At 44.0% G+C, this 17,536-nt stretch overlaps 1 protein-coding gene across 1 annotated transcript in view; it reads left to right on the top strand.

The window, feature by feature from the left end:
• LOC120840044 (MAM and LDL-receptor class A domain-containing protein 1) overlaps positions 1 to 17,536 on the top strand; it is a 129,200-nt gene that overhangs the window by 79,742 nt on the left and 31,922 nt on the right. Inside the window, exons 7-11 of the mRNA XM_040210475.1 lie at positions 1,215 to 1,321; positions 3,045 to 3,138; positions 6,617 to 6,778; positions 9,222 to 9,367; positions 14,160 to 14,285. Coding sequence (XP_040066409.1) covers positions 1,215 to 1,321; positions 3,045 to 3,138; positions 6,617 to 6,778; positions 9,222 to 9,367; positions 14,160 to 14,285 — 635 coding nt within the window. The remainder of the gene's footprint in view (positions 1 to 1,214; positions 1,322 to 3,044; positions 3,139 to 6,616; positions 6,779 to 9,221; positions 9,368 to 14,159; positions 14,286 to 17,536) is intronic.

The following is a 17,536-nucleotide window of genomic DNA, read 5'->3' on the forward strand; positions in this document are numbered from 1 at the left end:
ATAGTATTGAAAGTTGCATTAGCTACTTAAACTATGTGCCCTGTTCGACATACGACACATAATTTCAACTCGTGTCTTATTCAAAATTTCTGTTTAATTAGTAATAGAAAATAGACGGTAGGTTGATCGTGCTGAGAAACACCGTTCAGAACTATAGGCAACAGTATTAGAGGAGAAAGACTTCCACGCTTTTTGACGTAGACCTATAATTGTTTGAACATATTATGGTCCAAACGACGGCTAGAACGGAAATTTTAGACCCGAAGCTACATACTGTTTGACAGCTGGAGGTTTAACCAACTTTGTGGGCGTCGTGAAACGGGAAATAAGGAAAATTATCTGTTCCGCTTCATATTGTTGCCCATAGTGCCTAGTGTTGCGAATGATCCTTGCACGCACTATGTGTGAGTTCACGTAACGTCAAGAGGTCACAAGGCATTGCGATGCCAATTGTCGTCACGATGTTACAGTATAAAGTGTCGGGACGCCAGACTCACGTCACCGAATGACGTCACGTCACCCGTGGCGTCACGGTCTCACGTGTTGTCTCAGCGTCATGGTGTCACGAGGCGTCATAATATCACGTGATATCGCAATCTTCCGTGGCGATTCTTCGAAACTGCTCATCCCGGCAACTGACAAAACACTGCCAATAAAACACATTTTTCGTCAAAGTGTCACAAGTGGCATGATAATTTACGCAATATAGCCGCATGCTTCAAGTTTGGAAATAAAATTACACGTGCCCAAAAGAGTATCTAATTTATATAAGTGGAGAGACCTGCCTAACTTATCAGATTACATCAGGGAACAAACATGGAATACAATGGAGATACGGCCTATGCATTGAGCCGCGTGAAGCTCTTTCAGAAGGATAGACTCTGAACCCAAGAGTCGTTGAAATGAACTAGTCGAATTTGGCTAAGTTTGAATACTTGATAACAAAAACTCACGTTTGTCTTAGGTTAACTGCATTAAAACGAATCTACAGATCCACTTTACGAAACTTTGAAAATTAGATCTTTAATATTTAGAACCGCGAGCCTTGCTGGTGATGGCTCATGTTGGCTAAGAATATTTCACGGCCAGTGAATTGTGCAACAGTATATTTGCAAAGTAAATGAGCTGGCGCAATGCGTTATAATGAATTTATCTTAACTGGGAACTACAATTCTGTTTCTCACCACATTTTTACCATATCTTTATTATTGCAGGGGCCGATAAAACACGGCAGTCTATTTGGAAGCTCTCAAGTGATGCCCTGATCCACAACACGTGGAGTCCAGCTCAAATTTCGTTTTCTGCAGCAGGCCAATTTCAGGTTAGTTGGTCATTATCTGACGTCCTTCAATATTCATGGTACCAAAAATCCCACTGATTTTTCTTGAAATAACTGTCTTATTTTAACTTTTTTGGTTGTTGAAGAGAAAGGACACTATGTTTCGTGACGCATCATATTTGCGAAAAGCAATATAATATAAATCTTTCATTCCAAACACTTCAGTAAGCGGGTGTCTCACCAGAGGGCCTGGAGACTGCGGGAGACTGGCAGAACAATGCCTGAACACTTAAATTTGCACAAACACAATTTAAACTTGTGAGCAAATACCTTAGGATTAAACACTAATTATGGACAAAAGGGCTGTTTAGGTGTTTTGTTTGTTATTTTTGACAACGCATGAAGGGAGTGAAAACTGTAAAAAAAGGAATTGAAAAATAAATTAACAAAACCTTTCGGGCAACTCTAGATTGTCAAAAAACGCTTAGCTGCTTTCTCTGGCACAATGCAGGTTTCACTCAAATACTTCAAAGGTTCTTTCTTTGGAACTTATTTAAGTTACACAAGCCTCGGTTTTTCAATTGGAAATATAAATATTTAAATTATTCTTTTCTAATAGTTGTAGAAGAGCATGCGTAATTATATATATGTCGTATGTATTTGGTATATTAAATATGTTACTATATATTTGTGAGACGCACTAATGTATGGTGGGACAGGCGGTCTGACACTGTAAAACGAGCCGGAAGGATCGGTGCCTGCTTATGGACTGCTCAAACGTTCCCAAATTGGGCATTGAGCGGTTCAGTTTTACCGTGAGAAAATTCAAGGCGTAGTTCACTCCCCGTAACAAATGAGAGCGACAAACTTGCCAAAGGCAAGATGATGCGCGGTCACAGACGACCGAATTAGCGACGCTATTAACTTATGACGCCATCTCCCCATAGGCGCTGCGAGCAGATGACGCACTCTTTTTTTCTTGTCGCTGGGCCTATCGGGAGATGGCGCCACAGGTTAATAGTGTGGCGAATTTCGTCCTCTGTGAACGCGTTCGACGTCGAATTTGACAAGCTTGTTACTTTCATTGGTCACAGGAAGAAAACTGCGGCTTGAAATTTCCCACGGTGAAAAGGGCTTGCTCATTGCACATTTTGTAAAAGTTCTCGCTTTTTGTATGCGCAGGTGTAGATTTTTTTCGCTCGTTTTACAGCGTCAAATCCGCTTGAGCCACTGTATATATCATTGTATCAGGGTTTCTGATATTTGTGTCTGTTTTGCGGGTGTCAATGCCCTTTTATACACATGAAAAAATAAATAAGCATGGATTTCTTCTTGTCTTAGAACACGTTCTCTTGTTGGGAACGATCGAGTTAACAAGAAACAACCTACACCATTAACATGTACCCTTCACCTTACGTCAGGGCATCTAACATTACGGGATATCTGACATCACGGGATCACGTGACGCAGTGGCTTTAAGACAGTTTAGGTGACCACGTGACAAAGTGACCCATAGTTGAATCAACCACTTGACCGCCATACCTATTCTACATTTGATGAACTTTTCAGGTGTGAGCAATGTTCAGCACAAGGGTACGGAGTATTGTGTGCGACATTATAAATTTTTTTGTTCATAAAGGCACAAAATTGAAAAGATGATTGATGATGGTCATCATCATATCGCTCACTAATGTTTAGTTAAGGGTCGTAGTTTTACAGTTGAGACATGATAATCAGTCCTAATTTTTCCTTTAATTTTGTTCAGGTGGAATTTGAGTGCTCTCACGAACCCGGATCGTACATAGGGTTCTACTGTGCGGTAGACTATGTTCGGCTTAGCGACTGCGCCCGCCCTCAGGGTAAGTGGTTCGTACTTCAGGTACTATTTTCCTTGTAGGTGTGGGTTCCGGAAAGTTCCTTGAACACATACTTCCCTTCTATTTGATTAATATCAAGGATTGGAAAAAAAATTATTTTAGAAGTTTTGCAGTGAAAATCACGAACAAAAGACGCTTTTTCTTAATTTCAGTTTCAGTTCCCTTTCCAGATTGAGTGGGAAAACTCTCAAATTAGGTTGCACTGAAACTAATCTTAGCCGGGTTTCAGGCTGCGCAGAAATACGTGAAGAATGCAGCTCGCGGACATGCAAATACAACATTAAGACAAACCAAATGTTCCATTCATGAAGTTTAGTATACCCTGTCATTCATGCTAAGTTTAAACGATAGACGGCGTAAGTCTCTACGTGTCCATAGGCCCAGCAGGACGTGGTGATCGCGACGAAGGTAACAGAATTTCGGCTTGGTTTTCTAGCGCACATAGGAAAGTGTGGCGGAACCCCACGGAAAACATTACGAAATCTATAACACTTTGAGTTCCGGACACTATTTGAAAGCGCAGGGGAGCGCGAGGGTACTTAGATATCCACTGCTTTCTAACGAGAAAAAACAAACTGAGTTATCATTATCGATATTTTCTTTAATCGCGGAATTTCAGCGGACCAGACCTTACGATGGCCAGAAACGTTAGACGTCCAAAATGGAGAAACCTCGATCAGCATCCAGGTAGTGATCACTACATTTTGATGACCGAATTTGACGCTGTCAGGTGTAAAAAAAAATTGGACAAGCCAAAATCAAGGAATGGGACAGCTGGAGAGCAAGCACAGCCGAAAAGGTGATCTCGATCGAAAACATGGAACGGTGGCCGAGAGATCTGGTTGGGGAAGTCAAGTCCTACACTAAAGCCACCAGTGCTACAGAGAACACTCCAGCGCTAGATGCTCACCTTCGACACCTCTGGGAAGCCAGAAGGTCGCTCACGAGGCGTTGGAAGAAACAAAAGCTTAACAGCAAGTAAAAAAGAGAAAATAAGAGCGCAACATTGAGGCGGAGAGCTAAGCCATCAGCCTAACCAGACAAAACTAGACCACACTTTGCGGCCAAATTTGCAAAAAATTAAGCGTATCAAAAACCTCGAAAATACTAAGCGCCCTGACTGATCCGAACGGAACAAGGACAGCCGCGTATCGCCACAACAACAAACTCATACATCTAGCGGAAGGATTAGACGAAAAGGTAATACAGCGATTAGCTGACAAATACCTCTGAACCAATCCCCCAAAAGACCAACCTGATTACGAAAGAGAGCCAAATGAAGAACTAGATAAACCAATTACTGCGGAAGAAATTAAATAACCCTAGGTGCCAGAGGCACACTTAAGAGAGCGGTTCTCTCGCCGCAGACGCAATTGACGCTTATGCCAGAAGCAGGGGTCTCCAATGCGCCCACGAAGAGTCCGAGCTTCTAATCTTATAGAACTCCAGACAAAAAACAAGCGAGCGCATTGAAAGTGGTATCAATTGCGAGTCGATCCCACGATCCGACTCTGTCAAAATTCTGGGACAATATATTCTGCAGGGCAGGGGAAACGGGGTCACACCCAAGACATTCGGGGGAACAACTTAGCAAGTTCTCCAGATGATGAGAAGAATACGAAACAAACGCCACGTACTTGGTGAGAAGGAAGCTTCACGGCTAGTGCAAGCCTTCGTCGTCTCTCGCATCATTTACGGGACGGCGTACCTTCAACTCACAAAGGGTGAGGTGGAGAAACTGGATGTTCTAATTAGAAAGGCATATAAGACGGCATTGGGTATTCCGAGCTCTACATCCTCCTGCAGACGTTTGGAGCTCGGGGTTCACAACACGATAGAAGAGCTTTTGGAGGCTCAGAAGCTCGCCGAAATGAGGAGATTAAACAAAACAGCAAATGACAAGTGGCTCATGGCGCCGTTACGCCTCACCATTCCTGGCGGGAGACCATAGCCCCTAGAAGATCTCACCCCGGACATGAAAGAGAAAATTAACTTCAGTCGAATACATATAGAGACATGTAATGTAATGCCGAGAGGGGCAGAGCTAGGGCGGAATCGCTCGGTAGATTGTGGGACAACGACCAGGGCACGCTATACGTGGACGCTGTCGGGCCTCAAGAAGGACATACGGTAGCTGTCGTCACGATGTCGGACGGAAGAGTAAAATGTACTCAGCCTCAACGAAGAGCACAGTCGTCACACATGGGGAAGAAGCAGTCTTCGCCTCAGCCATCGCCTACAACCCCCGCGCAATATTTCTCAGACTCGCAAGAGGCCTGTAAGCATTTTATTTAGGGCTCAATCAGCACACTCGCCCATCAAATATTTCGTAAACACCCACCGGCGAAGGTGTTTCCCATATGGACGCTAGGACACACGGGCAAGAGGGCGACGAGGCCGCCAACGCCACAGCCCGAGCTTAGCCTTAAGCAACTAGTTCGCTCTTTTAGCACGCAGGAGCTAACGATAGTCCATGTTAAGGCGAGTCGAGGTATATATTTTGGTATAGTAACGTTGCTTTTGCGCGTTTGGGAACAAAATAGAAACAGCAGCGTTCCGTATAAAATAAAAAAAAAAGCGATCGGAAAAAGAGAAATGTCTATTTTACTCCTAGCGCGATGGCGATGCCCGCACGACCTTGCTGTCACGTGCGTCGGCTATCCCTGTTGCCGTACGGTGCATTAACACAGGACGGCTAAATGTTTTTCAGCAATGTAACACCCTTTCTTAAGAGCAGGCACATAATTAATAAGGAAGTAGATTTGAACGACAAATATCCTACTTCACCGCGGTTTATCTGATCAGTGCAGCGGACAAAAATATAAAAAAATAGATGGGTCCTGTGTGTTGCGTGCGAACCTAGCATAAGCTATTGCTACATGTAATGAAAAAAAAATTATTTTCACTCTATACATTCTTATTGCCTTTAATTGTCACCTATATACTTAGGAGGTGCCTTGAATGAAAGATTATTTGAATTAAACGTTGTTGTCTTAGGAAGTATCCCTAAATTAAAAATCATAATAAAGACTAGTACAGCAGAAGCTGAAACAATAAGGTCGTTGAATGTCTTCTACCCTGCATTATAAAAGTATGCTTTGCCTGGAAACGAACGAATATCTCGGAATTACAGCGAGGCCCAAAGTTCGGCTTGTTAGTTTAAAATAATAAAATGCCAAAAAAAACCTAAATATCCAAAATACAAGGTGTCAGAACGTATATTCCTTGTGTGCCTTGTGTTTGCTTAGTTTTTAGCGCGGTTTTAGTTTTTTTTATTTTGGAAATATAGATTCGAAAAAATATGCTCTACATTTTCTAGCTTTCCTTTAAATTTTGTAACATAGTCGAAAAACTTATGCGACTAAGTTTTTGCGTTCTAACCTTGAGATCCGCATGCCCTGCATGCGAAGGAGGTTTTAACCTCTGTAATGTAGTAACGCCCTTGTTATGTGCACCGCAGCCAATCACAACCTGGACTGCGACTTCGAGGAAGGCCTGTGTTCCTGGCTCAACGTGGAGGGAGATGACGTCGGCAGGGGGGAGTGGAGGCTTGGTGGCGGCACCATCAAGACTACACTGCCAAAACCCAGCATGGACCACACGCTAAAAACAGCAAACAACGGTATGTATGTATGTGTAAAGAAATAGACAACGCCTAGCAAATCACTCAGTTTCCTCCCCAATGAAAGTTTCGCAATATCTTATTAAAAATTACAAGCAATTTGCAAAAAACCTGCAAAATGTTATGGACAGCAGACGCTTACTTATTTCAACATTATTCTCATACAATACAAAAAAAAATGCTTCTAAGTTTATATAATTAAATTCGCCTCCTCTTTTGCAACCTGTCCCAAAAGCTAGTCCTGCATTCATGCACAGACTGAGAGTTCGTTCACGAGTACATTGTTATGGAATAAAAAAAACAGTTCAGATTTTTTTTTCAATTACGTGTATAACCCAAAAATCTAAAACCCATACACAACAAAACTTGACTCTTGTCAAAATTACTATAGATAAATAAATTTCACGCGTGTTCATTCGACCAAACGCGATTAAATGCAGCAGCTTTACAGGAACATCGTGTGTGAAAACAATTAGGAAATGAAGATGTATGCTGATGAAATGGATGTAATATGCCACACACACATCGAGGATGACGTCAAGGAGGGTGTCTAGGACGACGTTGAGGATGACATCTAGGACGGCCTCTAGGACGACCTCTAGTGCGACCTCAAGGACGAAGCCAATTGCAGCGTTCACGACGACCTCAAGGAAGACCTATAGGACGAACCTTATGACGGCCTCAAGGACGACGTCTAAAACGAAGTCATGGACGGCGTCTGGAATGGCGAATGGAACGATGTCCAAGGCGATTTCAAGGACGACTTCAAGGACACTCTTTAGGGCGAGTAAAGGACGTCGCAATGGTAGACCTCAAGGACGAACTCCAGGACGACCTCTAGAATGACCTCAAGTATGACCTCAAGGAAGACCCTAGAGGACGACGTTAACAACTGTTGTTAATGACGTTAACAACAGGTCGTCCTAGACTACGTCTAGGACGACCTGAAGGACGACATATAAGACGAGTTCAAGGACGACGTTAAGGACATCAGGCGACACAGCTTCAGCTAGTGACGCTTATGAGCCAACGCAATCAGCACTTACCGGAACGGAGCTTACGCAACCGGTGCTTTCTTGATCTTGATAGCGCGAACTCGAGCTGTAGCCACGGGTATTACGTGACCTTGTGGACATTACCCTTAGGGCGAGGGCATGACCTTGAGGGCGGTTAGGGGTGTAAAGATACCGATTACGAACTGGCGCGACGAGCGCTTACACGAACGGAGCTTACTCACCCGCCGCTTATCTGCCCTTGGTTAGGCGACCATGAGCTTCAATTACGGGTGTTACGTAGCCTTGGGTCATAACTTTGTGGACATCACCTTGACGACGACGATAAATCCTTGAGCGCGGTTTGGCTTATAGAGTTGCGGCCTTAATAGAATAATCTATTTTTTTAATAAATAACTATATAATAGGTAATCATTTCCATCATAATTCAATGCCGCGTGTGAGACTTGAGAAAATCTAAATTTTACGTAAGCAACTACCAGGTCACGTCGCGTCACCACACCGAGTAACGTCATGTGACGTCACTGCGGCAGATTACGTCCATCTGTCAAACCATAACAGGAGGAGGTATTCTACACCACGTGGTTGCGCTGTGCGTATACGCTCCCTCGCCTCCCCACAGCTGCCGCCCAAACTCCGCTGTGTGTACTCTCCGCGCCTCTACAGAACAGCTCGCGTGCATAGTTCCGCTTCTTCCACCGCTGCCGCGGTAACGGGCACCCCGGTTCTCAAAAGAGCGTTTCAACCAAAAGAGAAAGCATGTCTCTGTGTGTTTTTCCACCACATGCCACATCTCGCACAATCGTTCCACCAGAGCACACATCTCCAACATCAATTCCACTGAAAGCGATGGACCCATTACAAAGACTCTACAGCACACTAACTGAAGGCAAATCACCTTCAATACGCCTTTCCGAAACATAGTAGCTACCGCAGTCAATTGCAAGTACACTTTGTGTGACCTGTCATTTGCAACTTACGTTTTTTTGCACTTCACCATAACCTCGTCAACGGCACAAGCTTTGACTCCAGCGAACCAATCAGAGTCCAAAGCCGAGGCTCGTAAGAATGGATCGATGAAGTTTATTCTTTCTACGGAGAGCTGTCGCTTGCTCCAACCCTTCGTTATAATAATATTAATAAAGCTTTATTTGAGTTGTATGATAGGATCGCAGCGTTCGCTCTTTGCCAATGTATACTGCGATTAATTATAGTGAGCGCATGACAATTGACATGATGTGAAGGTATCGGTGGATACGTTTATTTAAACGTTTTTGTGATGTTTGAATTGAACAGTTCTGAATCAAACAGCTCCGAAATGGGATTCTCTTTAATTACGTTATTTAAACGAAGTCAAAAGCGGAAGACTAGTTGCGCCCGTCCAATCGGGGCTCGCCCTTATTCAAATCAACAACTTTTTTTCTTTTCAGGATCCTACTTATACTTCAGCAATTTTATGAAAAGAAAAGGAACCAAGGCACACGTTGTTAGTGAAGCAATTATATCTGGACTCCAAGCAACTGATTGCATGGACTTCTGGTACATTGTTGCCGGGGATGAAGACACAAAGCTTAGGGTAAGTTAAGAGGTCCCACCACTTTTTTTTGTACGTGCTTTTGCCAAAATCGAGAGATATTTTTTATGTATGATCCTCAGGCACCCAAGGTTCGGCATTCATTAAGCATAAAAGTAATTTAAATATAAAATTACGAGTGAACCGTTTAAATTGTTAAGCCCGTCGAAAGCTGCTTTGATAAATTGAATTTCACGAAGCAACTTAAACTGAACCTTTATCAAATGACTTGCACCTCCGTTACTTGTAGCCCACTGGTTTTGACGGGCCCGGGGATGAATCAAAGATCGAACAGCTTCATTTCTTTGTACGACGGTAGAATGGAGATCTAATGCCACAATGCTCCGTTTAACTCAAAGTCCGACTGCAGTCAATGCTACGATCTATTAGAGCAAATTAAGTGGCGCCAAAAGTGCATTTTCGTGGTGCTCATTACCTTTGTGCATTGGGCATCATTGACTAAACAGATCACGTACAGTAAACACATCAGAATCGTGCGTTTTAGATGCGGAGCATCTCTTGCTCGGGTCTATGTCCCGCGGCGTCGTAGTCCGCACTCACACTACGCGTGCGCAACTCGCCTCCTTCCCTCTCTCCAACAGCTGCTCGTTACTCTCTCCGCTTTCTCTCTCTACCAGCTGCGTGCACTTCGCGTGTGTTCGCTTCTACTCACACCGCGCGCGCATGCGAAACTCTCCTCCTCTAGTCTCCTCTCCTTCAAGTGTGAATATACCCATTCCATTTATCGATCTCTGGGCGGCACCATTTTGTTCGAACGCAGCGACCTCTCCACGCATCCGGGAAGTTCAGCGGGTTCGGCGGGGTAAAACGAGAGGGCACGCTCCCGACTCCGCTAGCAGACGACAAACCTGGAGGTTGCCGTTCTCCATCTTTGGGCTGTATCGGCGGGCTCTACCGAACATCGAACTCTCGCTCGTGGCTGCCGTTGTGAAGTGGTTCGCTTTCTTAGAATAGTTATGGCTACTCCAAAATCAGCCTAGAGCTCTCTGTTGTTTTATTTTGCTAAATGATCAACTAGCATATCTTTTTTTCGTTACTTAAATAGCAGTTGAGTCAGCCGGCAGTACTACCCTCAGCTACTGCTTGTATTGCAGCAGGAGAGCACGTTTTATTTATTATTTCAGACTTCCACTCATGATCGCTAAAGGCCTACAGCAGTACGAACTTTTGTATAGTAAAAAAGGTACAGCAACCGGATTTACTTTTCGCCAAAGAGACCTGCCAATCTGACACAGTTTTCCCTATTTTTTTTTTATTTGCACGCAGGTAACAGCGCGATTTGACACTGTGAGTCTTTTTATCTAGCATAATATTACACGACAACTGGCATACCAAAATCTGCGCATCTGCGCTTGAAAGTTCCAAAATGACGCGATTTTAAACAGAGTTTGCACTCCAGCCGGATGCTAGCTACAGCCCACTCGGCGGAGCGGACGACATGTGGGGTGAGAGGGGGAGTGCATTTTTTTCTCTTCTACCCTCTCTGCTATGACCCTAATGGAACGGTCTATAAGCAGCGGTAGCGCGCTGCGCGCGTTCAGTTCACCGCTGCCAACACCTCGTGCATTTCGTTGTACTTGCGCTTCAGACCGTCTCGCTTCGCTTTCTGTGCATCGCCGGCGTCGTCTGCTAGCGGAGGAAACGGCACAACGATCTTGGTAGTGTCGCTAGGCATGAACGGAGCGCCGAACCTCAAGTGCACACCTCAAGTACTAGACGCTGCTCAATAAAGACCTTCGTTAACCGTTTCACCTTCATCTACGCACTTAAATAAATTACACCATCTTCCCGAGGGGAACCATGGGGTGATGCGGAGCATCGCGGAGTTTCCAACAACGTTCACGCGATGTGTGGTAACCAACGCAATTTAACAACGTAATAACACGCAAGCTAACAACGTTACTAACAACGTTACTAACACCGTTAATAGCACCGTTAATAACAATCCGCGATGCTCCGCATCACCCCATGGTTAACCTCGGGAAGATGGTGTAATTTTTTTCGTGCATTTTTCGTGTGCCTCAACAAAAATTCAGGTCCCGAATTTGATACAAAATCGCTTCATTCTACGCTACAGATCATATGTCTCATTGCTTGGATGTGCATTTTCAGTAGATTAGTTATCAATAGGCATTATTTTCAAGATCAGTAGACTATTGGGTAGGTAATAAAGGTTTCTCAAAGATTTGTAGCTGTTTGATCCAAGTCGGCCATGTCTACCCTCTCACCACCCTCTCTTTGTCGTCATTCGAAGCGCTTGCGTGTCTAGTTTCCTTTCCTTCCGCTCTCTCGGGGTGGCGGTCCCGTCGCGCTGTCTATTTTTTATGGCTCTTCGGGACGGGTCTGTGCCATGTGCTAAGCAGCTTCGCTGGTCATCCAACTTCACAGAGTGGAATGGATCATGATTGTTTTGCTTCATTGTTCAGCCAGAGACGGGAAGCTCACAAGAGCAATGAGCACCATGAGATGCACTTGTTATGGTGCTCCGATTGACTGTATCGAGTCGTAGCTTGGGCTGCAATCGGATTTAAAGTAAACCAAAGTAAAATAAGATGGTCTCCGAGGTAACGACACTCCAGCCACCGTACTGTTTAAAAATATCGTTGCCGACGTCATCCGAAGCTTTATCTAAAAAAGGGAGGAAAGCGTTTTTCGTCCTCCAAAACTGTTACAACAGAACAGGCCACGACGGAGGAGAAGAAGAATATCGCGTGAGCTTCCTGCCACAGTGTCTACAGCTGAGAAAGTCCACTTTTCGAATGAAAACGATCACCCAATAGACCCTTTTCAAAACTCCATCCAGCAACATTGGAGCTCATCGTCGCTTGCTGGTCATCCTGGTGATATTCCCCACTGCCTGGTGATAGTCAGGGGACGAAAATTGGTTTCAGAAGGGTGGGAGGAATCATATGTTGGTCTTTTTAGACTTAGGATAGGTGGCGCAAGGAACCGCCGGTTACAAAGTATATAGTCATTAACATCCGTCCATCCATGCTCACGAAGCGTGTGTCATTGGATTCAAGTCGTCACCGAACGCTGACGTAGCCCTCGTGTCCAATACGTGCTGAGAGCAGATGATCGAGCAATTGCGGACACGCGATGGCGCGGACGTTTTGAAAAGGGTGTATCACGTCTGCAGTAAGCACCAAATCGACGGGGCGCGGAAGGAAACTGGCGAATGGGGTGCCGTACTCTAAGCGTAACCTATTTACTAGTGACTCTCCAGTTAGCCGAGCCTCTCGTAGGACAGATGCGGACCGTCTTACCTGCATACGCTCTCCTCGTTCTTGCACTTCCGTGACCGTGAATTGCACTGCAAGGCACCCGCGTCGACCAACCCCTCGCGCTTGGTCAGTGAAGGAAAGAAGCAATGGCCTTTGCTTCATGGTACTAAAGGGTGCGTCACCGCCACGCGCTGTTTGCGCAACTGCCCCCTCCTCCGAAAGAAACGCTAAATTTTACATCACAGTTGCCTAACAACTTATCTTTCAAGTAACCCAAGTAATTGTTGAAATGGTTATATAAATAAAATGATGGTGGAGCGATATTTGTTTGTAGTTAACACCAAAGTGTATCTATTGAATTTACGCCCTACAAAAACCGCTTGTGTTTGTAATAGCTTTTTTTTATGCTTTAACGAAATAGCCCTGCGAAGGATTACAAATGACGACACCGAGACTAGAAAGACGACACGACACAACACAACTGTAAACTTGTTGTACACATAGAATCGGGAAAAACGCGAACGGAATAAAAAGAAGGCGGAGAGAAGTGAAAAATATATATAAAAAAATATATTTTTATTATGTTGTGTTTCGTGATTCTTTCGATTTGTTTATTCATTCGTGCGTAAATTAATGAACAATTCGCCTGCGGGTTCCACCAAAAAAAAAAAAAAAGAAACGACCAAACTTTCGCTAATGTAAGTGAGCGATTTGGGTGCGGCCCGTAATAAAGTATTCTTTTTTTTTTTTTTACTTAACAAAATGCGAAAAAGTTGTGTTTCGTCCGTCCGTTCGTGCATCCGTTCGTTCGTGAATTCGTTTGTGCATTTATCGCTAAATTTGGGGGGGAAACTCAATTGGTGTTCAGGTCACGTGACGTCAATGGATATCACGTGATCTAACGTCACGTAGTCTATACACCAATTGAGCTCCCCCGCCAAGATCAAAGGTGAAATTGATGTCACGTGACCTCTACACCAATTCCGTTTTTCCGCTACATTTAGCGGTAAAGTTGACGTAACGTGACATGACATCACGTCACCGTCGTCACCCTTTAACGTGGAAATTACTTTACGAGCTATATTTTATCCGGAACGTTTGATGTCGCTTTACCTGACGTCACGAGAATATACGCCAATATAGTTTCGCCGCTAAGCTTAACGGAAAAAATGACGTCACGTGATTTGAGCTTACGTTACTTCAGTTCCTCCCTAAGGTTGGCAGGAAAACCGATATCACTTACAATATTCTCGCTAAATTCAGTGGGTAAATCGAAGTCACCTATTCACTTAATAAGTTTCTGTGCTACATTTAGCGGGGAAATCCAGAAATATAAAAGTTTCTTCACTTCCGGGAACAATAATTTATTGCCTTCGCTTGCTTTCTTTTTTTTTTTTTACAATTGCTATGTAGGATTCTGGAGATAAAGGTCCCTGGCAATTTTGAGGCCGACTGACGGCTTAGAGATACAGAAACGTTCAAACAGTGTTGTTGCACTGCCTCCCTAAACTAATTAAAATGTGTTTTTCTACCCCCCCCCCCCCCCCAAGTTGCTGTCAACTGCACTGCAAAACGACGCAAGAGATTGGCGCAGTTACAACGTCATGTGGGAAGCCGAAATCGGGAAGTTCGACAACTGGTTGCATGGGAGAATCGCTCTGTCTGACAAGACAAGGGTAAGATTTTGTAAGCTATAAATGTCACTAAAATGTTTAACATCACTCGTGAAGCTGGCAGGCTGGCATGCGAAGTCAGTGAAGTCAAGCTCGGGTACATTTATTGTGAGACTCTTTTCCCAAGACAGATGTTCTCGAATTTTTCTAACGCTATGGATCTGTGTCTATCTTTACCCAAAGTTGAAGTGCTTGTCCCTGTTACGGAATCATGTAACAGGGCAGTTCAGGAGCCTACTGACATATTAAACACAGATGTCCGTACAAAAGACATGCACACGCAGCCGCACTTCTTTGAGAGCTAGTCTGGCCACCGTGGATGAAAAACGCTTTGTTTGGGAGCCAGTCTGGAAATCATGGGCACACCGCAGCACTGGTTGAGTATCAGACGTCCTTTCCACACCCGCAGCAAGAAGCAGGCGCCCAGAGGCCGTACTTGCAACCGTCTACAGTCACTGACAGAGAAAAAAAATGCAGGGAGTGAGTTGCCATGTTTAAGCTTCTTGTTTCCTGTTTAGTTCTTCTGCGTGCTTCTTGGTAGATATCACTAACTCGTTGGCTGCGGACCCACAAGAAAAGTGCTCGGAACTTGGCACGCCCTGCGTTTCTTAAGGGGCCAGTGACTATAGGAAAACACCCCTCTTAAAAGTACAGCAAGCAACATTGACGGTCGCCATTGCTTGGACAGGAAGCGCCCGATTGGACCTGACACCTCGTCAAACGCTGAAGCAACCTGGTCTCTGATGCATGCTTAGAGTATGTGATTCGAGCAATTGCGGACAGGTGTTGGCACAGACTTTTCAAAAAAGGTCTAGTCTCTGGCACATGGTTATGCATTCCTGGACGTCCTGAACAGGTTTTCAGACTGGAAAATCGCTTTACCTGATGGCCAAAACAACCGAAGTATTTTTGGAGTTCGTAGAAACCTGGAGTATACTCCGGAAAACGCCTGGGTCCCTGGAAACGCATTTTGAAAGCCCATAGCCTAAGATAGCTCCCAATCGTCTATCCGATATTTCATTTTTGTCTCGTCATCACGTTTACCACCAAGGCTTGATTCACCTAAGGAGCAGGTGCCGGCGCTTTAATTTCCTTTTCACAGCGTCGCCGCTGGGTATAGTACTAGAGGATAAACTAAAATCAGAACTACTCAAATATATTAATCGACCATGCCTGAACTTAAAGCAACGAAGGATCATTGATGCTGGCTGCCTTGCAGCATGGTTTGAAGGGGCACTGACACCCCAATGGTCGTATTTTTTTATTGTCTAAAGCGATGCAAGTTGTAGTCATAGACAGGCAAAAAAAAAACGCATCGCGAAAAAAAATTTTCTTGCACGCGCGCCCGCCTTCTTATTTTTGGCGTTTTCCTTTCCCGCTCTTCGCCTCCTCGCTTCTTTTCATCGGTGACGTCAAAAATCACGAAATTTGTAAGCTTTGTATACTAGAGTTCTATAACATTTAATAACGGCAATCGTAAAACATGTTAGTTCTTTTTAACGCAATTTCGGACGCACTACGGCCCCTCTTTTTGAAATACCAAAAATCAGATTTCGGTGTGCATTTCAATACTGTAAAATGTTGAAAATGATGTCGCTTCTTGGATTTGTATCCCCCATCGGAAAACTTGGTAGCGTTAGAGCAGAGGATGATCGGTAAGTCGGGGGAAGAAACCGTTTTTTTCCCGGTCCACCGGCACTTCGGGTCGTGGTGGCAACGGCGCTTTACTTTGTAGCGTGGAGCGGAGGTCCGAAAGAAAGTCGACATTCAGGAGACCGCAAAATTTGACGTCACTGCAATGGCGCCGATTGCGCGGGAACTTCAAATTCGGCATTTGAAAAGTGTTTTTTCTACCTCACAAATACTGAATTCCCAAGTTTCGAATTTTTATGGTAATGTCCCGGCATCGTTTTCAATCGTTTCTGATAATAATATTAATAGTAATACTACTACTACTACTACTACTAATAATAATATTAATGTATATATATATATATATATATATATATATACCGGGTGTTCATTTTTAATTTGAACAGATTTATTTTAAAAAATCCGTAAAAGATGCACTGATACGGTTTGGGCAGGTGAGTTATACGGCAAGGGGGACATATTATAGGGGGCTAATCGTAACGATCAGTTGGCTACTTAATTAAAATTCGTTAATTAACTTTTCAATTAAGGAAAATAGACATATGGTTCCAATTAGAAACTTGCACAGCGTAACCGAAAACCACTAAATCAGTCATTTTCAGAAAGACTTTGAGCATGTGAGAAGCGTAGTAGTGCATTAAAGTTACGACTCGTGGAGCAGGTGCAAGGCTAGGGCTAGATAGGAGACGGAAAAATCGCGCGGGCTCCTTACCGCGACCGCTAGGTTTGTACCTGCTCCACGAGTGGTAACTTTAGTGCACTACTACGCTTCTCACGCGCTCAAAGTCTTTCTGAAAATGACTGATTTAGTGATTCTTGATGACGCTGAGCAAGTTTGTAATTGGAACCATATGTCTATTTTCATTATTTAAAAAGTTAGTTATCGAATTTTTTGTTAATTAGCCAACTGATAGTTACAATTAGCCCCCTATAATATGTCCCACTGGCTGTATAACTCAACTCCACAAGCACCATGAGTGTAACTTGCACGGCTTTTTTAAATAAATCTGGTCGAATTAAAAATGAACACCCGGTAAATATATGTACAGGGTGTTTCAGAGAACTCAGGCCAAGTCGCTCCTGCAAAAACTACTCGTAGCAACGAAAAAAGGCTTGTGTCGTTTTGGTCCTGGGCCAGGGGCCCATTTAGGAAAATTATTAAAGTCCGGGATAATTAAGTTGTTAATTATTTTTTCGTAATTAACTTCTTTAACATTGTTTTTAAGTGCCTGATTTCAATTACAAAATTGCTGAGCATCGTCAAAAAACACTAAATCAACAAATTTCAGAACGATAGAAGGCACGCAAAGCATTTTACGGCTTTCTGAAAAACCGCACAAATTCGACGGGTTTTTAAGTTTCGGTTTGCTATCGGAGCGCATCTGGGCCCCGGCGGCACCGCACCCCGCGCGATGACTGCGCAGCAGAGGTTGGTTGCATTATCTCTCCACGGGGCGCGGTTCCGCCGGGGCCCAGATGCGCTCCGATAGTAAACCGGAACTTAAAAACCCTTTAAATTTGTGATATTTTTCAGAAAGCCGTAAAATGCTTCACGTGTCTTCTATCGTTCTGCTTTTTGTTGATTTAGTGTTTTTCGACGA

Source organism: Ixodes scapularis, unplaced genomic scaffold (assembly GCF_016920785.2).
Source record: "Ixodes scapularis isolate PalLabHiFi unplaced genomic scaffold, ASM1692078v2 PGA_scaffold6__148_contigs__length_123643588, whole genome shotgun sequence".
Taxonomy (NCBI): domain Eukaryota; kingdom Metazoa; phylum Arthropoda; class Arachnida; order Ixodida; family Ixodidae; genus Ixodes; species Ixodes scapularis.